Source organism: Mus caroli, unplaced genomic scaffold, assembly GCF_978045245.1.
Source record: "Mus caroli unplaced genomic scaffold, Mus_caroli_1 scaffold_1, whole genome shotgun sequence".
In the NCBI taxonomy this organism is placed as follows: Eukaryota; Metazoa; Chordata; class Mammalia; order Rodentia; family Muridae; genus Mus; species Mus caroli.
The window spans coordinates 126,504,052-126,531,200 of NW_028227256.1; the positions used below are offsets into that span (position 1 = coordinate 126,504,052).

At 38.8% G+C, this 27,149-nt stretch overlaps 1 protein-coding gene across 1 annotated transcript in view; it reads left to right on the plus strand.

The window, feature by feature from the left end:
• Nucleotides 1–27,149, plus strand: part of Thsd7b (thrombospondin type 1 domain containing 7B) — a 938,083-nt gene that overhangs the window by 666,967 nt on the left and 243,967 nt on the right. The window contains exon 15 of the mRNA XM_085840847.1: nt 6,448–6,626. Coding sequence (XP_085696973.1) covers nt 6,448–6,626 — 179 coding nt within the window. The remainder of the gene's footprint in view (nt 1–6,447; nt 6,627–27,149) is intronic.

Consider the following 27,149-nt stretch of genomic DNA (forward strand, 5'->3'; position numbering starts at 1 on the left):
TTTAAGTGCTAAATGCCAACATAAAACAATAGGAATATTGCTCTAACTTTTAAAAAATTCTCCTTTTTAGACAAATATTAATGCAAATTTGTAACAATTTTTCCCAACTTTAACAAAAATATTCCTTATGGGATTCAATTATAGCTTTAACATGCTACATTTTTTAACTAAACAAATAAAATGACAAACCTAGAATTATTAAAATATAAAAAAATTTTTTTAATATTTTTATTACATATTTTCCTCAATTACATTTCCAATGCTATCCCAAAAGTCCCCCATAGCGCCCCCCACTTCCCTACCCACCCATTCCCATTCTTTTGGCCCTGGCATTCCCCTATATTGGGGCATATAAAGTTTGCAAGTCCAATGGGCCTCTCTTTCCATTGATGGCCGACTAGGCCATCTTTCGATACATATGCAGCTAGAGACAAGAGCTCCGGGGTTCTGGTTAGTACATCATGTTGTTCCAACAATAGGGTTGCAGATCCCTTTAGCTCCTTGGGTACTTTCTCTAGCTTCTCCATTGGGAGCCCTGTGATACATCCAATAGCTGACTGGTGGGATTGCAAGCTTGTACAACCACTCTGGAAATCAGTCTGGCGGTTCCTCAGAAAATTGGACATAGTACTACCGGAGGATCCAGCAATACCTCTCCTGGGCATATATCCAGAAGATGTCCCAACCGGTAAAAAGGACACATGCTCCACTATGTTCATAGCAGCCCTATTTATAATAGCCAGAAGCTGGAAAGAACCCAGATGTCCCTCAACAGAGGAATGGATACAGAAATTATGGTACATTTACACAATGGAGTACTACTCAGCTATTAAAAAGAATGAATTTATGAAATTCCTAGCCAAATGGATGGACCTGGAGGGCATCATCTTGAGTGAAGTAACACAATCACAAAAGAACTCACACAATATGTATTCACTGATAAGTGGATATTAGCCCAAAACTTAGGATACCCAAGATATAAGATACAATTTGCTAAACGCATGAAACTCAAGAAGAATGAAGACCAAAGTGTGGACACTGTGCACCTTCTTAGAATTGGGAACAAAACACCCAGGGAAGGAGTTACAGAGACAAAGTTCGTAGCTGTGATGAAAGGATGGACCATTTAGAGACTGCCGTATCCAGGGATTCATCCCATAATCAGCTTCTAAAAATTTTAAAATAGCAAATCTTTAAAAACAGAGAAATGGAAGTGTGATAGGATTTTAACTTACAATTACCCAGATCTTAAATGATTTAGCATTTTGAGAACCTTTTTCATTTCCTATTTTGAGCATTTAAGTGCAGAGTCAGTGACTATAAAACATGAACTGTCTAATATGATGCTCATTGCTAGTGATTTACAGAGTAAGAAAATACAGGTGAATTGATTTGGGTTATTTTCTTAAGGTTCGTGTCATCAATATTTTCCTTTTTTACATCCCCTAAACCAAGATCTTAGTGGGAGAAACGTGTTAGGGAAGGAAGTAAAGCCACAGGCAAAAGTTTGGAAAGTGGTTGCCTTAAAGAGACCGTCATCCTCAGAACTGTTTATCCTGATGCAGGTTAAGAGGAGGTCTGGCAGTTAGTGACAGGGGTTTTGCCACTCTAGTCTGTGTCTCTACTGTGTCATTCAGCAATACCTCTATGTTTATCACTGGTAGAGATGACAGTAAGAGGTTTTCATCAATCTATAACAAGCTGAACCCCTTCCATGCGGGCCATGCATATAGTTTAAAAATTGATTGCACGCTGCACAGATAATTCTGTACTCATTACTTCACAGCTAATTTTGTATTTGTGCAGATTAGTGAAATAGAGCAGCCAGATACTCTTAGGTCAGTCGTTGGTCTAAGTAATGTGCTCTGTATCTGACTTCTAGTACACAATGCATTTTGATAAAGGCACTCTTTCATTCACAGAAATTGGGTTTAGACATATAAATATTGCCAGTGAAATATTAGGATGGAAGGAAACAGATATTCTGTTATATAGTCTATGAAAATTAGTCTTGAAAACGTCTGTATGACTTTAACAGTTAGCTATTGAAATTCTCATACAGTAGGTTAGCAGGGTGATCGTTATATTTCACCATACTTTATTGCCAAAAATCCGTAAGCATTAAGTGTGAGGGTAAAACTAATCTTTTCAATTATGAGCCAGGCCTAAGAATATGCAGTTATTAATGGTTTTCACTATGGACTTCCCTTTGGGGTATATTCTAGCATGGAAATTTTCTTGAAAAATAAATGTCACTGTTGCTTAGTCTTGCTGAATTTCAAAATTATTTTATGCTCATTGAATTTATAGCTTTGACTTTCATGAGGATCCTCTGGGTTTACTTCTTATCATGGGAAGACGACAAAAAACTACTGCTTGAGGCTGGCTGATTAAAGTCCTTCACTGTGCAGCACAGATGAAGATGATTTAAAGTCTCACTCAATTAGAAGGATGTCTGGTTGAAAATGTATTTTAAAATTAGACCTATACAGATACTCAAATATTTAATATTTATATGAAATATTCTAGGCATTCATATTTGCATATTTGAAGTCTATATGCCATGAGGATAAATGCTAATATCCTGTCATTCTTTTTTCACTTGGTGACCAATGAAGTCATTTTTTGACTTGCTTTTCTGTAAAATTATATAGTGTATATGGCATCTCTTTAATACTTTATGTGGGTTTGACTATGTTGCTCATATCTGGTTAGTTATAAAGTCTCTTTAGAGATGACTGCAGATTTATTGCTTTCTAAACAACAAAACATTATGCTTTTATCAATCTTAATTCTGCTTCCAGAAGAAATTTTCTATTATTAGGAAAATTGGTGTGTTCTTTTATGGATAAGTATTGTCTAGATAACTTCAAGACATTCTTATAATATTCTAATGTAATTACAATCATATGAATAAAATGAGAGGAGATAGAATAAGAGGGAAAGAGAAAGACAAGAAGTTGGAAGAAGAAGGAAAGGGGGAAGTTGATAAAAAGATAAAAAGAGTGAAAGGAAATAAAGAAATATGAAAAATAAGAACTAAGGGGAAGAGAAGAGAGGAAGAAAAATTCAAGAGAAGGAAGTAATTGAAATTTCTAAAGACATGAAGAAATCAGGTTCAAGTGGAGGTAAAGAGTGTAGTTTCTACGACAAAGTCGCTGCCTTTCCATTTGAATATGAAGAAAGAAGTAAGGGGTTTGGATTATGTATTGATGATATACAGAAAATTGAAGGCATTCAGGCTGGAGAGATGGCTCAGTGGTTAAGAGCACTGGCTGTTCTTCCAGAGGTCCTGAGTTCAATTCCCAGCAACCTCACAGTGGCTTACAACCATCTGTAATGGGATCCAATGCCCTCTTCTGTTGTGTCTGAAGACAGCTATAGTGTACTCATATAAATAAAACAAATCTTTAAAAAAAAAGAAAAACTGAAGGCATTCTGCTCTAGTACTTGTGTTGTTTCCTGGATGGGAGAAGTAACATCTAGTGAAAAGACAATGGATGGAAGAAGTAACATCTAAAGTGAAAAGACAATTTGAAAGGTCTATTGTGAATGAGAAGGAAACTCAGAAAACTTCCTAGGTAGTAGGGGTACTTTACTGAAGACAGATTACAAGAGGAGCCATTAGTACAGATCTAGGCCTTTTCTATCTCTGATGGTAGTCCTGCTTTAAGCACAGAGAAGGAAGGTGACAGAGCTGGCCAAAGTCTGACTGTTTGTCTTCTAGTATGGCAGAAGATCTCTGGGTAAAAATCATCAGTGAAAATGGAGGAGAGAAGCTGAAATCAGAACTAGGGATGCTAGCCTGTTAGGAAAGAACTCATTTTATATCAGCAGATGTGTGTCTGGTGTAGGGCATGGAGTGCCCTGTGAGTATAGACTTCAAGATACAGGAGGTAGAAGGAAGGGAGAAAGAACAAGCTAGAGGTGGTTCCCAGCCTGACACTGATCCTCATCCTGGTGTCAATAAAAACTGCATCTTCCTGACCTCCATCCTCTGTGATTAGGCCTGAGCTGATACATGATGCACCTTTGTCAATGAGCTGTTCTACAGACGGTGCCACAGACCTTAGCTTCGAACCTTTCATAAGAAAGCTTTTGCTTTTATAACATAGATTAGCTGATATCTTAAAGAAGTCCCTGGAAAACTAGCAGACTTTAAAGAGAAGAGCAATATCAACATTTCCATATGCTGAAAAGTACCTTTTTCTCAGAATGATTGACAAATACAAAATAAAAAAAAATTGAGAAAAGAAATGAGCCGGGCAGTGGTGGCACACACCTTTGATCCAAGCACTTGGGAGGCAGAGGCAGGTAGATTTCTGAGTTCAAGGCCAGCCTGGTCTACAGAGTGAGTTCCAGGACAGCCAGAACTATACCCTGTCTTGAAAAACGAGAATGAGAGAGAGAGAGAGAGAGATAGAGACAGAGAGAGAGAGACAGAGACAGAGACAGAGAGAGACAGAGACAGAGAGAGAAGAGAGACAGAGAAAAGAGATGAGGTGAAAAGGTATTGTACCATTTCAGAGGCCTCATGTGAGCCAGGGGCTGGCAAAGGACATGTGGCTCAAAGAAATATTGGTGATTTTTGACATGGGAATGGTCATGATTATTAGTGTATGATCCAAATGATTAAAGCTGATAAGAAAATTTCTGCTTGGATTATTCCTTGGGAGTTGATGACCATACAACAAATTACCATAGAAACTGTAACTCAAAGCAACCTTTCTTATTCCACTGTTTTCTTGGATTAAGAGTCTAGACCCTGCATCTCATTTCTCTGCTTAAGGGTTTCATGGAGAAGTAAAGAATTGTCGGGATCCATCCCATAATCAGCCTCCAAACGCTGACACCATTGCATACACTAGCAAGATTTTGCTGAAAGGACTCAGATATAGCTGTCTCTTGTGAGACTATGCCGGGGCCTAGCAAACACAGAAGTGGATACTCACAGTCAGCTAGTGAATGGATCACAGGGCCCCCAATGGAGGAGCTAGAGAAAGTACCCAAGGAGCTAAAGGGATCTGCAACCCTATAGGTGGAACAACATTATGAACTAACCAGTACCCCAGAGCTCTTGACTCTAGCTGCATATGTATCAAAAGATGGCCTAGTCGGCCATCACTGGTAAGAGAGGCCCATTGGACTTGCAAACTTTATATGCCCCAGTACAGGGGAACTCCAAGGCCAAAAAGTGGGAGTGGTTGGGTAGGGGATGGGGGGGGGGAGTGTATTGGAGACTTTTTGGATAGCATTGGAAATATAAATGAAGAAAATACCTAATTAAAAAAATGGCTAATAAAAAAAAAAGAAAAAGAAAAAGAATTGTCCAAGGTTGAGCTTTCATCACAAGTTCAGTCAGGGGAAGCTTTTGTTCTGAACTTCCCTGGGATTTCAACAGAGGTCATCTTCATGAAGACTTGTTTAAACTTCCATTTGCACAAAGGGACCAGGCCACCTTTGAGTGTTTGTAGCTGAGGAGTCAGCCACATGCAGGGCCATCTCCACTCTGATTAACTCAAATCAGCTGACTGAACTGGCACATGAATTATATCTGTAGGTAATTACCTCTGCCTTGGCCATGTAGCCTCATCATGAGAATGAGGTTATGCTGCAGGCACCGGGAGGTGAATGACTAAGAATGTAGATCCAGGTGCAGACATCTCATGACATTATGTTGAGTTCAGAACACAGGATATTCAAGAAAGCTCTAGGAGGAGATGGGCAACTTCTATGACAGACATATGGAAATCGGGTGAAATGGGCAGGGGCCAGAGTAGCTCAGCCACTGGCGAGAATTCAACAGGAGCAAAACTAGAACTGGAGGTGCACATCTTGCAAAGATCTGGCAGTTAATACAGAGGTCATCCATAGGCTGTAGTAGGAGCCACCAGAAGATGGGAACAAAGAATACCAAGGCTGGGACCCTAGAGGCTCACTTCACCTGACTTCACCCAGGGTTCTTCACTACTGCATATCCTCCAAGCAGACAACACTTACTGATTTTCTACTTTCAATGGTACTGTGGTCTTTTCTCTCTGTGTCTTTCCTCTACCTTCAAGTTACAATACTGACAAGAGAAAATCAATGTCTTCATCGGTGAAACCTTATAGGTAGCAGTCAGATGAAAAGGTCATTTGCATATACTACCTGTCCCTGATGGAGAATTGGAAGAATTTTAGGGTAGAGAATACAAGGCTCACTGAGAGGAGATGATCATGTCGTTTGCCTTGAGTTGCTTCCAGTCTGCTTATTCTGTTTCTTCCATTCAGAATTTCAATGAAGTAAACTGAATGAGGCAAACTGGATGCAGATGTAACTATATTTATCTGTCTCATCAAAATTTTCTCTCTTTACAAACAAAAATGCTTCTAAGATACTGTAGCAGTGCTGACAATAAATCTGATAAATTTCCTGTGTTCACTGAAAGATTTTTTTTTCTTTCAGGTTACATTCGGGAAGCATGTGTCATCCCCTGTCCATTTGATTGCAAGCTAAGTGACTGGTCCAGCTGGGGTTCTTGTAGCTCATCTTGTGGGATTGGAGTGAGAATTCGATCGAAATGGCTAAAAGAAAAGCCTTACAGTGGAGGTCGGCCATGTCCAAAACTGGATCTCAAGAATCAGGTAAAGTGAATTAATGAACACACATAAAGCTAAAGTCTACTTGAACTATCATCATTTCTGGTTGAAGATGGACTTATTCTCTTACAGAGAACTTCATAAAGTTGAAAAAAGAACAAGGGCAGACACTAATATAGCAGAAGAAGAGGCAAAACCTTTGCCTGGTCTTATATAATGAGGAAATCAACTTGGTATCCCTAGCAATATTATATGTATAAAATTAACAGCTAACTGATTTTAATCAGAATCATAACTTGAAATTAAAAAGTACATTCTTACATTCTTCAAATAAAATCAGTAAAATTGAGAAACCATCAATTAATTTATAATATATTCATAATATCATCTTTAAAAATTCAGAAGTGATGGTCTAGTTTTCTTTTACCTAAGACGTTTTCCTAATTTTCATTGCTTTCAATCTTGCCAAATCTTCTACAACTTTCCAAACCTATTTTTGACTATTTCTCTACATATTTTCCCTAGAAGTCATAGCTATTTTCACAAGTGACATCCTGATGGATACCTTTCCATATAGCTATCTAATAAAATTGTCATACTACACAGTCAAAGTTGGCTAGAGCATATTTCAGCTTGTTTCTAAACTTTAACATAAGAATTATTATGAAGAAGTCAGAGTTCATCCACAGCTAAATACTGGTTATTAGATTAGGACTGATGATTTTAGAAATCAATTAAATAAATGGCACAAAAATGAAGCCAGTTAAAATGTCCTTATCCTAAGGGTAGTGACATGTATCTCACAAATTTTACTGGGAACCTTTCAAACAGGTTCCACAAGCCTCTACTGCTAATTCTTTGGTATTCACCTCTTTCTTCCTAACCCTATTTTGATTTTGATACCATGAAAGTTGTTGATGGGAGGGGAAATAACATATAAGACTGGAAGATTACTTACTACAAGTTAGCAATAGACCAAGACCTGTATAAGTTGTAAAATTAGACAAAATCAATGAATCTTTTTTCCTCTTTATTGTAAGATAATGGCCATTGCACCTTTCTGTAAAATGTAAGCCTTTCCTAGAAAACAAAACAAAGAATTGTAAGAAACAGCATTAAGACTGTAATGAAACTTCATAGGTATAGAAGCTCAATGGAGAAAGAGTAAAATAGTATTAATAAAAACGAAAATGAACAACCTCGGCAGAAATAAATCTTACGAACAAAGTTATAATGGGGGTTTGCAGTGAGGAGGGTGACTTCTGGTGAATACTCTCCAAGAATACACTTTGACCATCTCTATGGAATTTTCCAAGCTTTTACAATGGAAAGAGCAGCTAATCTCTCATGTCTGTGAGCATTTTTATTTATTATTACATCTTCCTCTGCTTTATCAGTTTCCATTGGAATCTGGGCTTTTATAGAGTTAGAGTTAACTATTAATGTTAATATTCTGATTTTATAAATGAGGAAGTTAGTGCATTAATGTGCAGAAACACATCTACTAGAGGTGAGAATAGGAAGGAGTTAATGGCAGAAGTCTGCCTGTTGTGCCTGAGGAGAAAACATGCTGCATGATACACTTACCAAAGATATAACACTCATAGCCTTGAAAGGCAGCATGAGCTAGAAATTAAATCTAAGTTTGAGGATAATTTAAGTGAATCTGCTGAGTGGAAAGTAAGCAAGGGAAGACTTCTGCAAGGGACATTTCTAAGTTTTTAATTCAAAGAGGCAGTTTTAGCAAAAGTCATTTGGTTTTTGTGGCTAACAGAAATGAATCCTTGATGTTAATGAGCAGAAATAGAATTTATTATGGAATTTGTTATTATATAAAGAAATTTCAGGTACCTGACCTGTATGTGCAAGTATAAAGGTAACTCCAATCTATACTTCCAATACTTTTTAACTTCATTTTTATTGCAAATTGACAACTGGCAGTTGTATATACATATTCAAATGAAATTATGTTATTTCTTATGAATATGTGAAGTGGTTAAGTAGACATCAATAGACATCAATCATTTCATCCATTCTGTAATTTACTCTCGGCAATTTTGAGATGTGCAATAAACATTTATTAATGTAATTAACTATGCCATGACAGATTTCAGTTAAAGAAAATTAACACCTCAAATAGTTCCTCTATCCTCAGGTGGCTACTCTCCTCAGGTATTAGCCACTACCCATTTTCTCTACCTTACCTCTCCATTAACCATCACTCCACTGTTTCTAGTGTGCTTTTTTTAGATCCCAAAGCTAAGTAAGAACATGCACTATTTGTCTTTTTGTTCTATATATTTTCCAGTTTTGGTTTTTGAGACAAGGTCTTACTCTACAGCCCAAGCTGCCCTGGAACTCCCTACGTAAACTCAGATTGGCCTTGCACTTACTGCAATCCCCCTGTTTCATCCTTCAGTGTCTTGGGATTATAGGTGTAAGCAACCATTCACAGCCAGTGTCTGTCATTTTGTGCCCAGCTTACTCCACTCAACACTGCGTTCTCAAGATCTATCCACATTTTTGCCATTGACTGCATGTCTGTCTTTTTAAGGCTAGATCATTTCCGTTTTTGCATATGTACCCCACATTCTTTCCTTTGTCACTACTGCCGTTCATACAGGCTGACTGTATAATGCAGCAATCATGAGCAGTGCTACAATATACATGAAAGTGTAGACATCTCTTTAACATATTGACTTCAACATGTCATGGTAAATACTAGACATACAATTACAGAATTGTGTTCTATGTTTTTATGACTTTCTACTTTACAGTTCCACAAAAATGTATAAGTCTTCTATTTTATCTACCCAGATGTCCTACCTTACATACATTAATTGATCCTCTTAAGTCATAAATCCTCGCACTCATTCATTAGTCTGTGAATAACAAGGAAAACTCCAACTGGGCAAAGTAAGGTATTTAAAAGAAATTCTCCTAAGACTAATTCCACTTCTAAAACAAGGCCACTGATCCTTATCAATTCATTTTGTGGGAAGTTTCCTGTGGTGACATCATTAAATATTTGCCCTTGCCTGTAGTGGTGTGGTGTGCATGGGTGTTTGCATGTGGATGTGTGTGCATGTGAATGTGTATATGTAGATATGTGTCACTGTGTGCATATATGTGCATGTGTATGTGTGTCTTGTGTTGCATATAGATTTTTGTTTAGAGGAATTTATATTTCTCAGTTTGTCTAACAAAAATGTAGGCTGTCAAAGACTCTTACTCTTTAGAAAATACTGTCAGCTTTACTGTTGATGTCAGATGTAACCAAATTATATTAGCAAGAGAGGCACAGTTCCTTAGTACCTTGGCATGAAGAAAATGCATTGTGTGTCATATTTAATCTAGTACAGTGTTCATAAGAATATTGGTAATATTACTGAGTCAATGTTTGTGCACTGGCATACTCATTCTCCCTCTGTTTCATTTCTGGGGGATAGGGTATATGTGAAGGCAAGAACTTCTGCTTTGAAAAACATTGCAGCCTCTGCTGGATGGTTATGGGTTGTCAACTTACAGTCATGAGAGAGCTAAATGAAAAGCAGCCCTCCCCATTGATGAGAGGATGCCTCCCTCAAACTCAGAGAACATATTAGAATAGTTTCTTATGTACCAATTATTACTTATATTCTCAAAAGCATGAGTCCTTCCAGCAGAAAGAAATAATCTCCAAATTGTTTCCCAAGGGGTCTTTCAAGAGTGCCCTGAAAAACTATGACATTTAGATCCCATTGAAGACTAGCCCAATGATATAAATGGAAAGGTTGGCATTATGTACACACACCCATAAACTGTTCTGACTCCTTCAGTGAAATCAATATTTATAATCTCTCATAAAAGCCTCCCTTTTAAAGCAGAACCTATCAACCCTCTAGCTCTTGCTCTGCCCCAGTGACAGCTATCCTTGAGAAGCTTCTGCTAAGTGTATTTGTGATGCTAAATAGCTCACAATGCAGCTGTCCCCGTGCTCTTATCTTGGCATAAATACCTTCTACACAGTTTATTGGATTATCAGGTCAGTTGGCTGATGCCCTTGACTCTGTTGTGCATAATAAAATAGACAATATATTTTAATTTTTACAGTCTAAATGTGTTGAATGGATTTAAATGCACTTGTACTGTATTTTTTTTCTTTTGAAATGATGCTATTAGCAGATTAAATATGAGGGCTGTAAAGCCCCACTGGACTTACATTTCCTTTTAAGAGTTCTTTACATGATTGAAGTCAGAGGCACTTTAGAAAAAAGCACGTTTTGTTTATACGTCAAAGGCATTTTATTCACAGTTTGAATCCAGATCTTGTAAGAGATTCATTACCTTTACATTTTCAACATACACTCTACCCAAACACATTTTGGAAGACTTTAATGCCTCTGCCTTACTTAGAGGATATGAATTAAGTATGTGTGTTCTCTAGAAATGATTGCTATTTTAAAGATGCCTATCCTCCCCAGTGAAAGGTGACCTAAATTTGCAAATGAGAACAATGCATTTTATGTCTCAAACTGGGGCAATCATGTTTTTAAGCTTTCTTTCTAATGATATGTAAATGTATTTTACCATGAATGAACACATACAAGACTTGAAGCTGAGCAGTGGGTTCTATGTGAATTGGCTTGGAATGTGCTCCTTCAATAACTGTCTTCCTCTTTGTATTTTTTTTGTTTGTTTGTCTGTTTGTTTGTTTGTTTGGTTGGTTGGTTTTGACCGAGAAAAAATATGGCTACACTTAATATTTAATTTGATTTAGCCAATTTGGGTATCCTCACGTAGTCCCTGATTTAAATCAAATCATTCCTGGCTACTCAGCTTGGACTGAAAGCCTTGAAAAGAACCCCAGACTGAAGCAGAGGAAGAAGCCTTTCTCCTCAGAATTAGGGAAAAGGTAACCCAAATTGACCCCTGATTACACAGGCCCCTCAGTTTGGGGCAACACGTGGTGAGGAATGAAGGGCTGGAGAGTCTTAAGAGTGTTAAAAGGACATAGCAGGGTTGGTTGAAAACTCCTAGCACACCTCCTTTCTTTTCCACATAGCAGTTATCTCAAAGCCCAGGCCCACTTCACTCCACCTGTGGACAGTGTGAAACAGCCTCTGCAATGGGCTGTTGGAACTTTCTAATCTTTATGACATCTGTCAGAGAAATTCTGTACTTGGAGGGTGTGGCATTGTCATATAATTAAGCTCACAGGAAAAGATGTTATTCTCTTTAGCTTGTACCCTGGTGCCATCTCCAAGAAACATTGTTTTGCTTCTCAAGCTATCTCCCTCCCCCAACACTTGTGCCCACACATACCCTACTCTTCATTATGCGGAAGCCATAGCCCTCTGGCTTGTGAGCATCTCTGAACCTTCATCATTATTCAATGCCCCAGGAAACACTCATGAGAAAGCAGTGAGCTTGTACCTCATCCTGAGGTTTACCTTCACTGTAACTGTTACTGTTACTCTAAGATGGTGAACCGCTTTTCTGTGTGCCGTTGAATTCACTTTTACCTGGCTTTTACTAAGTGTGTTAACAATGTACTTCTAGAAATGTCCCATTAGCACAGTTCCTAAGTGTAGCTTTTATGACACTATAAAATTAGAAGGTGGGGAAATTTTGTAAAGTTTGGTTTTATAACTCCATCATTGTCTTCCCAAGCCTCACATTATCTCTAACTCCTTAACTGTAAACTCCACTGAAATATTATATAACAACAATGTTATGAATGTCACATCATCTGTTCACAGTTTTTGTGAAATCATTTCTTTTAACCAGATGTGAAGCAGAAGTTATTAAGCCCTTTCTAGAAAAATACTGATAAAATCTACTTTTTTTGTCGGCCATTTATCAATGTGGAATGAAAAGCCCCTCCCATTTCAGTCCTTGAAAATATACAGATCTGAATTAAACTGCAAATATGGTTTGCTATACCAAGATGTGTATGAAGACAGTGTACCCAAACTCTAGGACTGTGGTTCTTTCTTAAACAGAAAGCAAACTTTAAAATAAAGACTTAAGACATAGCTGAAAATATATTTGAAATGATACACTGCTTTCCCGGTCTGTCAATTGATTATTTTCCCCATTTTTTTCCCCAGAAGGTAACCTTCTGGTCCTGTATAGGTCCTTGCAGAACAGCATTTGTAGGGTAGTGACTTGGTTTTAAGAGTCAAGGTAAGTTGTTTGTCTGAGAAGCCTGTCTCTGTCTTTTGAAACTCAGAGTCGATTATTTCATAACTGCTATTGATTGTAAGCACAAAGAGAACACCAAGGTTGAAGAATTGCCATAGCAACTGTGTCCCAGGACCCTGCCCTCCATGCTGTGACACAGTACACTAGAGAGGGTCAGGAATGGGATTTCACTAAAAATGTTTCTTGTGTGCTGATTCTTCTGGTCAGGAAGGTTTGTGAATGCTGCCACTGTTGAGATATTTGCTCACTGAAGCCGGAACTGGTGGCAAATTGAAGCCTAAGAAGAATAGCTAGATTGCTGACTTAGCTTTCCCTGACTAACTCAAACGAGGAATCACTTGCTTCCCCAGGTCCACACTCAGAGCAAACCATCAAAAACCTCTCCATCCTACAGAAGACACTACATTTTTTTTTTTTTTTAGTGCTTGATATTTTTTTAATTAGGTATTTTCCTCATTTACATTTCCAATGCTATCTCAAAAGTCCCCCATACCCTCCCCCCCACCCCTCTACCCACCCACTCCCACTTCTTGGCCCTGGCATTCCCCTGTACTGGGGCATATAAAGTTTGCAAGTCCAATGGGCCTCTCTTTCCAGTGATGGCCGACTAGGCCATCTTTTGATACATATGCAGCTAGAGACATGAGCTCCGGGAGAGACTACATTTTAAAAGAACATGAGCATCACCCACTCACTCTGAGCCACCAAGATATTTAAAGTGTTAAAACGCAGTCAGGTTTGAGCTCAAGTTGCAGCTTTCTGAGTCCCAGTTTTGTAATTCCTCAGGTAGAGAGATGATAGCAACTTCTGAATTTATTATTATTGAATATAAAATGAAAACATCCATTTCCTGTATCATTGCTTGATGCAATCAATGCATCTATCCTTCTATCTATCCATTCATGTAGCTATCTATTATCTATCATCTATTTGTGTCTGTGTGGGCATGTGTGTACATGCACACATGTGTGCCCATGTGCGCATGTACACACATGCCACAGCACACATGTGGAGAACAGAGGTCATCTAAGGGAACCATTTTTTTCTCACTATATATGTCATTGATTGAACTCAGGCTTATCAGTGGGCACATTCAATTAAGAAGCCATCTCACCATCCTGGCACAGAACATGTGTGATTATTGCTAGATATGACCATTTCTCCCCATAGTTTAACATGTACTTGTTTTCTCTTAGCTTGCCTTTTGGAGCTAATCTAAGCAGTCTGCACTTCCTTTTATATTCAGGTACAGGGGCATTTGGAGTCAAATAGGTAGGTTGTAAGAACTCTTCTCAGATGTTCAGTAAAAGTCAGTACCTATATGGGAAGTGATTTCACTTCCCTTCAAAACGCACTATTTGGCACTATACTTTTTTCTTAGTGGAAGAAGGAATGTGACTTTAATTCAGTTAAAACTGACTTTGTGCAAATTTATGATTCATTTTAAATGGTTTGGAGAATTCACAGAAGATAAAGAGACAGAAACATAACCTATGATTTTTTTACAAAGCACACATTGCCATTTAATTACTAGTCAGGTGTGGGGCAATGGGCTATGCACAGACAGCCTGGTCTCCAGTCGAGCTGAGGTCTTGAACCCCGGTGGTAACCAATGGGTGGTAATTTCCATGGGACAGTAGGCGTTTGACCATGTCTCCTGGATCCTTAGTTCCTGTCAAAATTACCACCCCCACAGCCCCCACAGGAGAGGCTCATGGCTAACAGTCACATAGACAATGTCCCAAGCTTCTGGCCTTCTGGCTAGACTCCTCTCCACAGTTACCTAGCAACAGCAAGATAACAAGCCCACTATAGGAGGAGCTGTTTGCCCCCCCCCCCTCTAGCCTTTCTTACTCTCTAGCTCCTTTTCTCTCTTTCCCTTCCCCTTCTCTCTTCTTGGCCATGGCCAGTTTCTCTCTCTCTCTCTCTCTCTCTCTCTCTCTCTCTCTCTCTCTCTCTCTCTCTCTCTCTCTCTCTCCTCTCTTCCACCCCCCCCCCGGCTTCCTACAATAAAGCTCTAAAACCATAGACTGTCTCTGTTCATCAAGGCCTGGACTGCATGGTAACCACCTAGCACCCCCATCTCCCCCTGCCCCTTTCCCTTATCTCTGAGGCCTAGTCCTGCCCTGGGGCCCCTGTTCTGTTCTCAGCTTCTCTGCCATATCCAGTGTGGGATGCTGGAGACTGAGAACCTGGTACTAGGGGCTGCCCCTTGTCCACCTCCTGCCATGTGGGGTCAGTGGCTTCACACAACCAGATGCCCACCTGGGGACACGTGGAAAATGTCTGCCAGTCCTCCCTAGACTGCCTGCCCAGAGCACCAGAACTCTGGCCTGATGCGTGCTCTCTCCCTCCCCCCTCTTTCCCCCACACCCACTGTCCACAGTCAGGGATAGAAACAACCCATGGACAAATCAAAATGTCACCATAGTCCTTCATGACTGCCTCTCCCTACTGAAGATGGCTGGTTTTCAGGCTGGTGATGCTGTCACTTTATAGTCTAAGATCACCTTGCTGTGAATGGAAGCTGCAATGCGTCTCTTGCATCTTCCTTTGTCTAAAGTTGTATTTGTGAGAGTCATCCATGCTGGACTTTTGTTCACCTCAGAGTTTATACTTACTCACTTCATACCTTCTTCATTATGGTAGTATGCATAGCATATTTTATCATTTTCTTGTTACTAGACAGTTGGCTTGCATGTAGTTTAGAATTATTACAGAATGTACTGGCATGGCCATTCCTGTAAGGCTATTTCAGTACACATCTATCTGTGGAAGAATAGACTCTCTCACTGTAGAATACCATGCATTCAACTTCAGGGATAGTACACATTTCATGTTCTAAACTATCAGGGGTCCTCCTATGCTCATATTCCCCTTCATGTTCACTCAGTCCTTCTTCCTCCCAAATAGCTGTCCCCTTCTCTCTTTCTCTAATCTCCTTCAATGTTCTATCCTGTGATGGACAAAGTAGCTTCATGAACTTTCTGCACTGCAAATATGATCATATCTGAATATATCTGGGGGCTTTTATTACCTTGATAGGAAGTGGCAGCTGTATGTTATGTTTTCTCAGACTTGTTATGATTTGACCCCAACTCTTTTTTTTTCAGTGTATAGTCACATGCCCAAATAGCAATGCCATCATGCTGGGGGAGTTTCAGGATGATAGACTATGGTATTCTATCTTCCCTGTCAGGCCTCAGCTAGGCTTTCTCAGAAAGTGTGAGAGTTTCACATTCTCAGGCTGATCAGATAAATCAACTGAATGATTCAAATACAGTATCTTCTCACAGAAATTCTTTTTCCATTTACTTTGCCACAACCAGACATTGTTTAATGATGTTAGATGTTTGGGGTCTATTCTATTGCCCTTTCTGTAGGAAAGACCCATCAAGTTTATTACATTTGCATTAAAATTCTGTTCTACTGACATTTAAATATAGATTGTTTAAGATGGAATAGAGTTGCTGACTTATTACCACAAAAGAAATTTCTTTTGCTTAGTTGACAGGGAAGAGACATGGTGTTTATTATTAATGCTGAAAACAGGTACAAAATTCATTATAATGTATACTTCCTAAGGTTTTTTCTCCAAACAGCACACACTTTCCAAAGCCGATCTTCTACTCTGAAACAGAACAATCTTGTCATTGTCATTAGACTGAAGGCAAATTAGTTTGAGAAACAACTTAAGGAATCAGTGTGGATTGACCTGACTCTAGTGCATCCTATACAAACTGGAGATGAGCAGTGATAATGTGGCCTAGACCATGTGGAAACCATAATACTGGAGTGAAGTGCCGTCACTTTTCTCTGCATATATGACATATATGCTGTTTTGTTTAGAAATGTTACTGAAATTCAACTTCCTCTTCCCTATTTGTTCACCTAGCTCATGCAATTCAACCCACCTATCTTTTGTATCTCTTCCTATGAATATGTTTTGTTCTTTTCCTACCGTATTAGGTCATTATCACCATCACCATCATCATCATCAATCAACGTCATCACTAGTACCACCACTACAACCACTATCACTACCATCATCATCATCAATCACCCGCATTGTCAGCATCATCAGTATTAATTAAAAATGGTAGTCACATTCTCATAGGCCAGATTGTTCCAGAAGCAGTGCCAACGACAATATTCCACACCAATAATTTTATTTCTCAATAGCTTAGAGAACATCATTAAGGACATGAACACAAGTATGGCAGAGAAGGGAAAAAAGCCAGTGAGAGGTATGTTATTGAGCCAGGAACAATGGTGTCACCAACCCTGAAGGCACCTTGTGGAGACTGAGCTACACATGCCTCAAGCTTGCCATACCTAAATGTTGGAGAGCTGCTCCAGCAAAGGTAGCTGAGCAGGGAAAGACTGGGACAAGACTTGTTCTTGGACATGTTTAGGGTTCCCTTTTAATGATAAAACATTTACCCGGATTAAGTCTAAATTATTTTGCAGTGGTAGTTTACCTGCTGTCTGAGTTCCTCTGAGGCCAAAAACTGCTGTCTCAGGTGTTGGGCACCTCATTGTAAAACAGTTTAGAATTAGGTAAAGTAGCCTTTGTTCTTCTCTCCCCAGGAACTGTGAGGTCCTATCTCCAGCCTATTAATTAAAAGTCAAAGGAAGAAAAAGGGACACTTTGAAAAGTGATTTTAATCTTTATTTCTAAGTTCTTCTTCTCCAAAGTTCTTCCTTACTCTCTTTGTCCTCAGAACGTATATGTCTTTCACAATACATGATCATATGGTAAAAAACTTCACCACATAAATTCAAATCATAAATTGAATAAGAAGTTTACAACAGAGATGTTTACATGCATATCCATTAAGAGTAATTATCTGGCTAAACATTCATTATCTGTCACAGGCTCAACAGGTTCATAGAAAGTTAAAAACCATAATTATATGACTACAATATTATTAAAATTTTGTAAAGACAAACCCAGGCAATGTTTTATGTTCTGTTCTGTTGCACCTACAGTAAACCATTGGTTCCCTTTTCAGGAATGTTTGTTAATTGTTTTACAACCTTTTGGAATGTGCTCTAAGTTGTGGATACCTCCTTTCTATCTCAGAAGCAATTAACTCATGGCACCTGATGACTGGCAGAGTTCTTATTGCAGTTTTAATGTCAGAGAGGACTTAATATTATAAAGAGCTTAATTATTAGTAGTATAATTTTAGGAATTCTGTTTTTTCTTTTCTTTTTTATTGGATATTTTCTTTATTTGCATTTCAAATGTTTCCCCTTTCCAGGTCTCTCCTTTAGAAATCCCCTATCCCAATGCCCCTTCCCCTGCCTCTATGAGGGTTCTCCCCCACCAACCCACTCACTCCAGTCTTCCTTCCCTGGCATTTCCCTACAATGGGGCATGGAACACCCTCATGCCTAAGAGCTTCTCCTCCCACTGATGTTCAACAAGACCATACTATGCCACATGTGCGTGTGGCCAGAGCCACGGATCCCTCCTTGTGTATTTTTTGGTTGGTGGTCCAGTTACCCGGAGCTCCAGGAGATCTGGCTGGTTGGCACTGTTGCTCCCTCCATGGGGCTACAAACCCCCTCAGCTCTTTCAGAACCTTCTCCAACTCCTCCATCTGGGACCCTAAGCTCAGTCCAATGGTTGGCTATGAGCACTTTACTCTGTATTTGTCAGGCTCTGGCAGAGCCTCTTAGGAGACAGCTATATCAAGTTTCTGTCAGCAAGCACTTCCCAAAATCCACAATAGCATCCAGGCTTGGTGGCTGTATATGGGATGAATCCCCAGGTGGGACAGTCTCTGGGTGGCCTTTCTTCAGGAATTCTTATAGAATTCTTATAGAATCATCATTAACAATTTAAAAATAATCTGTTTTTCTATATAACATTACTACAAGACAGCACATCTTCATTGTTCTGCAGAAATCTGCTCAAAAGGGTGGTCTACTATCTGGTGATCATTATGTATATCTAATAATAACAGGAAAGGCATATCAGCTTCAAGAGGCAATTGGGGATGTAGTCTTTATGGGACCTTGCCTCATAGAGCTCATCCATCATAAGCCATGAACAAACACTGGGTCACTTCCAGGAAGGCCACTTACCAGCCTCAACCTATCCTGGATGGCTCCTGACACCTGAAAAACCTGGGAGCTTGAAAATTTATGATTACTCATTTGAGGGTAAGTCAAGTCAATGATTCCAAGCTGAACATAAGCAGTCTCCCTCTGGCCAGGACAAAGCCCTTAAACTCAAGAATGCAGGTGCTGGTGGCTGGACTGTGACCTGAGCAGAGTGAAAAGTTTCTGGTCAGATTACCACTATGTGACAAGAACATAAACACTGAAATGTCTCCAGTAATTTCTTAATTAGGGATAATGATTTGTCTGTGCTGTATCAAAGCAGAAGTGTGCCTCTTTTCTTTCAAGAATATACTTCACTGTGGCTGACTTGGAGTACAGTAGTGTCATAGTCACTTGTGGCTTAGTGGTTACCTAATATTCCTTGTCTTTGGTTAATGCTAAATCTGGAAAAAGGAAAACAGTAAACCTGGATGCAGAGGCAAAATTCAAGCCAGGTTTTGGGGACAGATAGGGTATTCAAAGTGCTTGGACCTACCTGCCAAGTTGTTCATTGATATGCTTGACCATATATTAAATCTTTCCTATCTTTGCTACCAAGTGTAGCTTTGTTCGCTTAAAAGTAAGTATAAACTTGCAGTGGAACTGCTTGTGAGCCATTCATTGTTCTCCTATGTTGAAAAAAAATTATCTAGATAAAGCTAAATCCCCAGGTAGACTGTCTTTGGAACAATAAATAGCTCAAGTGGTCATAAAATCTCAAAACATCAATTGCTGACTTCTCTACTGTGGCTTAATATGAGCTTTTCTTGAGTGTGTAGCCCATCCTACCCCCAGACCAATTAAATCAGAATTTCCAGGGATAGGATCCAACTGTCGATATTTGTTTAATCTCCAGTAAGTCTGATGTGCAGTCAGGGCTAAGAATTGCTTTCTAAGGCAAACCCATCATCTTGTAAATGAGGTATCCAGGACTCACAGAAGTGGCATGACATCTAATTACTGAGTAGAATAGGGGTCCTGACTTCCAGCCTATTGTTCTCCCATTCTTGAACATCTCTTCCATCCAAATGAACACAGGTACAATAAGAAACACCATATTCACTGATTTCTTATAGCAAGCAAGAAAGGAGCATCCTGACTTCATCCTCAAGCACTTCACCCTGACCTTCATTCTGCTTCTTCCACTAACCTGAGTGGCCTGGACCACAAACAAGAGACTTTTGGAAAAGCATTTCACTGAGCTAAATGATGTTTCCTAACAGTTGTCTGAACCTCAGATATGGAAGAACATACCTGTATAAATATATACCACTTTGTATGTGGAAAAGTTAACATGCCATCTCTAATGGCCTCATGGTTTTGTAACAAAATGGAGGTGAAAAAATAATATTTTTATTGGAATGTCAATGTTAGGAAAAATAACTAAAACAGAGGTCATCACATTTTCCTTTGTATCTTTAACAAATACTGCATATATATGTTCATGCTGTGTAATTAGAAATGTTAGAAATGGACAGGTAAAGTTTTTTTTTTCACATAGGAGAGCAATGAATGGCTCACAAGCAATTCCACTGTATGTGTAAACTTACTTTTAAGTGATCAAAGCTACACTTGGTAGCAGAGATAGAAAAGATTCAAAATGTTATTTAGGAAAATATAGTAATGGAAGTGAGTAATGTGTGCACTTAGCTTCAAGATGTACCTCAGGCAATCATCTTCCAAAGAGAAAATGCTTACTGTGGCTACAATTTTCAATGTTTCTGTGTATGGTTGGTTGTGTCTGTGGATTTTTTATTTTATGTATGCAAATACACTGTTGCTGTCTTCAAACATACCTAAAGAGGTCCTCAGATCCCATTACAGACAGTTGTGAGCCATCATGTGATTGCTGGGAATTGAACTCAGGATCTCTGGAAGAACAGTGGCTCTTAGCCACTGAGCCATTTTTCCAGCCCTGTGTCTGGTTGTTGCTGCTGCTGTTGTTATTGTTGTTGTTGTTGTTAATGTGTGGCAATGGATTATGTGATGGAAACAAATGGTAGAACAAAATCACACACATCACAGGTGGAAAATAGAAAAAGTAATGGCACACCATGAACTCTTTAGAGGGCACCACCATAATTCTCTTAGCCTCCACTTGGTCCCCCCTCCCCTTTTAACTGTATGCTACATGCCAGTAGTGCCAAGATAGGAATCACATGGTTTGGGGAAATGTTGAAGATAAGAGACTACTGTAATGTGAATAAGAAATTTCAGTGGTAGTAATTTTCTAATGGATGCTAGTAGTTCTCAAAAAGAGAATAAAAGAGAATTCAAATAAATTAAAAGGTTTGGCAGGAAGCATGCACAGTATTTGTGTCATCATTTATACATTATTTCATTCAGTGACTAGCCACAGGAGCAGAAGGCACATTGAGAATCAACTGAAAAGGCCACCATACACTTTTGAATCTCTTCTCTTTGGATGCCTAATCCATGAGTATGATTTATCAAATTATTATTCTGGACATATTGAGGTAGAAAATTAAGTTTTTTATTGAAATAGCAACGTTAAGAAAAATAGCCCAAACTTTCCAACATGTTTACTTACCCAGAGCCATTCCCTGACACCTTTTTGAGGTGGTACAGAAAGAGCCTGATGCCATTTTGCAGTGTATTCAGTGAAAATAACCTGTCAGTGCTTCACCCAAACCAGAATAAGCAGCATAATCATGTACCACATTACCTCTCCTTGTTGCCTGTCCTCCGTGAAAAAGAAACCCCAATGAAAATTGTTCACTTAACTAGATCTTATAGACTTAGCTCTCGATACACAATTACTTTGGGAAGTTAAAGAGCTCCTGGGGTTGGATATGGAGACAATGGAAATAAGAACAGAATGAAGGCTAGAAAATGTAGACATGAGGCACTTAAAGCTTGATTTAGTATGTAACATCTCAGTGTATATTTAAAATGTTTCATTTTACATATGTCTGCCTACATATTCTAATTCTAATTCTGTTTTAATTTGCCAAGGACAGGGCACTCACTAATACATCACTGAGTTCTACAGTATGTTTTTGAGACTTTTGTCAAAATGTAGGATTCTGCAGCTTTGTGTATTTGTCTCTTGGCTTTCTATTATGTGCCATTGATCTGTAGGTCGACTTTTGTGTCAAAAACCAGTATAGTGTCACTATGGCTCTGAAGTACAATTTGAGCTCAGATAATGTGATGCTTCTGAGTGTGTTCTTTCTCCTTATAATTTCTTTTGCTATCTGTCAGGGTCCCTTTTGTTTGCATATAAATTTTAAGATTGTTTTCTCCAGTTCTTTAAAGAAGGCTGCTGGAATTTTGATGGAGATTGCATTGAATCTGTGGGTTGCTTTTGGTCATACAACTGTTTCCATAATAGCAAATTTTCTAATCCAAGAGCATGGAAAACATTGTATTAAGGGAGGCAAACCAGACTGATGTATTCTTATATGGGGATCTTAGGCTCTACCTGTTAATATACATATCCAGGTAAGAATAAATATGGTGAAGTACAGAAGAGTTGAAAGAGTCAGTAAAACTGGGGAAGGAGAGGATTTAAGGGTTGGAGGAAGACAACAGAACAAATAGTGGTGAGAGAAGAGGATCAGTTGATCAAGGAAAACACAGAGATTAAAGGAGGTAGGAGAATTAGTGAAAGTATAATATAAAAATCTCAATGAAACCTATTCCTTTATAAACTACTAAAGTAATAAATATAAAATATAAAGTTCATGTCACCTCCTAATGATAGAAAGAGTAAAGAAGAAAAAGCTCTAAAAGCAAACAAGATAGGCTGTGGTCCTTTGACATTGTGAAATTATTATTATTATTATTATTATTATCATTATTATTATTTGCTGTGAGTAAATTATATGGCATTGGAGAAGCAAGTTTGCATGTGTATTTAGATAATATTATGGCTACATTCCTCTTCAGCCTTGTGTTTTCAATTCTTGAGACTTCCCATTGTGGTATCATTGCTCTATATACAGCAGCCAGACCTAGATGCTAGAAAGGTAGAAGCTATCCCTGGGGCAGAGAGGAAGAAGAACGAATGTTTGCCATCCATTTGATGTATTTACATGGTTTAGTGTGGCTCATTCTTATCTTTTTTGGTGTAAAAATATACTGAACCTCTTTTTGTTCTGGTGACTTGACAACTGTATACTTTTCTACCTTTAATGAATATGGTTCTCCTGTAGCTGACTAAAGCTATATGTAAGTAGGTTGAAAGAAGTGACAGGTTTGATAAAGTCCAAGGGTGGAAGGAAGCCTTGCAATCTGGATCACTAGGTGAGTTTATACTGACCTGGGTCTTTGTAGCTTCTTTAGCTTTAGGAAGATAAAGCTCCATTGACTAGAGGCATTGTAGTCTAAGAGCCCCGTGTCCAGAAAATCAAGTAAAAGAGGTGACTTGTAAAATGTTGAGCAAATTCCATGGGAAGTAGCTAAGGTAGCCATTTAACTTCAAATAGAGAGAGCAGAAATGAGGCTAAAATGGAAGGAAGTTGGTGGTATGGGAATGTAATACGTGCATCTTGAACTCAATAGATAAGCCTCCTCACATGAATTATTGCTTGTTCTTTGGAACAGCACATTATTCAGAAATACTGAAATCTGCTCAGGCTTATTACTTAATTAAAAGCAAGTTATGAGCATTTTAATCTATATATAATTTATATCATTTCTGAGTCATGAATTTCCCATAAGTTTGTTGGCTCTAATCATCAAAAAGGTATTGCTATACCTAAGTATAGTCACTTTCTTTCTTTTTTCCCTCCAGCAGATGTTACAAAAGAAGCTGTCACAGCTGCAGAAATTGATATGCAAAGTATAAAAGTTGGCATGGAAAGATTAATTTTCTGTTCTTTATGCCCTTGGTTCTCAGAAACTTTGATCATCCTTCACAGTGAGGCCCAGGGCTTCACTGTTTGGATGTCTGTGGGCAAAGGGTAATCCTCTGCTCTGTTTTATTTTAAGATGGACAAGAGTGAACCCATTGTCGCTCCAATGTTTGTAAGAGATGGTCTTTGTGTGGGATATTGGCTCTTTCTTTTGAATGACTACTATGCAGAAATAAGAAGCAGTTTCAACAATGTAGAAAACTTATCACCATTAGAGTGAGCACAGCATAATATATATATACCAGATGTTTCAAATGACTAGATTTGGAAGAAAACATACAATTAATTTACATTTTAGTACTAAGAACAAATTTTAATTTATTCTGATTAACTACTTTATAGCCCACACAGAAGAACATTTGAAGGAGTTGTGGAAAGGCTATAAAAAGAGTTATAACCAAAAGATGTCATTTAGTTCGCACAGGAACAAGAGAGATTTTTTTATGCCTAATGCCCATATCTCTCAATAGAGTTCAAGTTTCGCTTGCCTGGAACCTTTGATTGAATTACAAACCTGGAATCAATATGAGAAGCAGATTAACTCACTTAATTACAGGTTGTGCCAAGGTTTAATACCTCTGCAGACCAGGTAAATTGTTCTAATGTTATGCGGCATACTTCCCACTTAACTGCAGTCAGGTTGATGAGAAAAACATGAACAGATTTCTTGACAAGAATTATTGTAAAGGGTACTGCCTCTCATGAAAATGGATGGTTCTGGTTCAAAACTTTCTTATGGGTGTGACATGTTTGCAATTCTGAGTGGTGCTGATAAAAGGGAGGTGTTTCATAATGCCTGACATGTAATTGACAGGCACTATAACTGGCATTGTTCTTATTATCACAGTGCTGCTACCAGGGCTTGAGAGGGTCTTGGTAACCCTGTATGTTGCAAACCTTCTACATGCACAGATCTCACAGTCTAGGGGAGAGAGCTGAGCTGAGTAGGCTATTTGGACCATTTAGTGTTTGCTGTTTTAATGTTGGTTTTTGAATTTGGTATCAAACCTTTCAGATTAGGAATTCTTGCAATAAAAATTGAGTCCCAAATTCCTTAAAATATCAGAATATCTGATAAATTTTAACTGAATCTGAAAATTCCCATTCTCTTCAAGCAGCATTTAACAATACAGTGTTCCAGTAATTTCCAACCCCAACAATCCATATTAAAAACACACAACCCAGTTATTATGCTTATAAGCTATATGCCTAGATTGGCAGCTCTATCCTATCCTAACTGATTCTCCAGCTAGGACATCCTTTGCTACTTGCAGTTTTCCTGGCCACGGGGTTCTGTTCCATATTGGCTTCCACCTCTTCTCTCTCTGTCCTCTTTTTCCATTCTCCTCTTCTTGTCCTGTTCCCCCACCTGACTCTGTAAGACCTCTAGTCCCACCTTTCCCTTCCACTGCCCAACCACAGGCTCTAGCCTTTATTTGACCAGTTAGAATGGGGAGAAGGTTCACATAAGATCACCTGAGTATATGATCTACTCTTTCTCTGGGGCAGCCCCTTTTGAGGAAGCAGAATTAACATCAGAATACAAACAGCACCAGGACAACCCACAAGAATATAGTGACCATCTTTCTTTATTCTCACTGCTCTCAAGGACCCTAAGATCTGTTCGAATTTATTGTTTAAATCTCTGTCTATCTGCTTATCTGTCTGTCTGTCTGTCTCTCCACACGCACGCATGTACACACACACTTACACATAGGTGTGTTTGTGTGTGGTGTGGTGTGGTGTGGTGTGTGTGTGTGTGTGTGTGTGTGTGTGTGTGTGTACATGTGCATGTGCATACATGCATACTGTGACAGAGGCTTGTGATATCAGAGGAAGGTTTTCCATTCTGGAACTAGAGTTAGATTATTTTATTCATCTGTATCAAATGGCTAGAATCTGCAGATGTTCAGGTTTCAGGTGCTTGATTTAGTCCTTGTTCTCCTGGCCATTTGGAAATGCTATGTTTAGTGGTTATTAGTAACTGCTCACATGTAGTAGTTGTCTATCTCCATTGAACTCTTAGGTCAAGCATCAACAGCCAGACTGGTCTTTATTATATGTGACATGGGGAGATAATCCAAATAAAAAATGACATTTTTTTGTTTCTATAATTAATTTATAAGCAAAACTAAAAGTAGTCATATAAAATGCATTATTTTCTTTCTACTTTGACAGATACATCTTTGTCACAACCCACAGAGCTAAATTGAAATTTGGGACTGATGAAATTCTGGGGCAGAATGTGGTACAATGACACACTGTCTGCAGTCTGAATCTTACACTGTTTTCCAACCACTGTGCTGTCCTAGCTACCCTGGTCTTTTTGTATACAAGCTTTATCTGCAACAAACATTAGACATACTTATACCTCAGCCTTAGCTGGACTCACATGCCTATGAGCAATCCCTGCCCCCAGCTAGGAAGATCTAAGAGGAAAGCTCATGCAAGCTGGAATAACTGCCCAGACCCACTTGGAAGATACTTCTTGGGTTCAGGGTTCAGAGAAGTGATCTCTAGGAGTCAGGAAGTGGCTTTCTCTTGATTCTGTGGGCTCTATGTATTGAGGGGAGGAGCAGGAGAAGGAGTTCCCACAAGGCAACTAACCAGGAGCAGCATCATTGGCTTGTGCTACTGTTGTCTATGGAATTATTCAAATGAAACAAATGCTTTTCAAAGTTGTTTCTGTTATGTAGTCTAACATGAGAGACAAGACCAATATGGAGTGGTTCACAGACACAAGGATAGCTTAGTTCTTAACGGAGGCTGTTGGTTTGATGGACTCAGGTCACATGAGCTAGAATCTGCCAGTGCTTCATTTCTAAGCTGCAAGTGGATAAGCCTCCTTCCTCCCATCCCCCAAATGCTGCGTTTATGGTACTTAGTGTCTGTTCATGCATGCTAATTGCTCATCTTTATTCCAGAGGGTGAAACATGTAGAGCACTTATTAAATTATTCCAGTTGAAATGGGATAAAAATTAGAAAATTTTTACTTAAAAGTCTTTTACGAAAGGGCACTTACAGCAATGGTTCTCTGGCCTGAAGAGAAAGCTTAGTAGTCAAGACAACATGCAATTCCTGCAGAGCATTGAAGTTCAGTTCTCAAAATCCATTCTCTGGCTACTTACAAGTCCCTGTAACTTCAGCCTCAAGGAGCCTGAGACTCTCTACTCTCCTCCTTTGTATCCCAAAACATGTTAGAACATACACACACACACACACACACACACACGTGCATGCAAACACATACATACAAATAAAAAATTAAAATACTTCAAACAAGTGATTCTCAAACTTTCTAGTTTTAAGATACTTTATACTTCAATCTAAAATCTATCCAAAAGAACTTCTGATTATATGGCTTGTATCTCTCTGTGTTTGCTATAG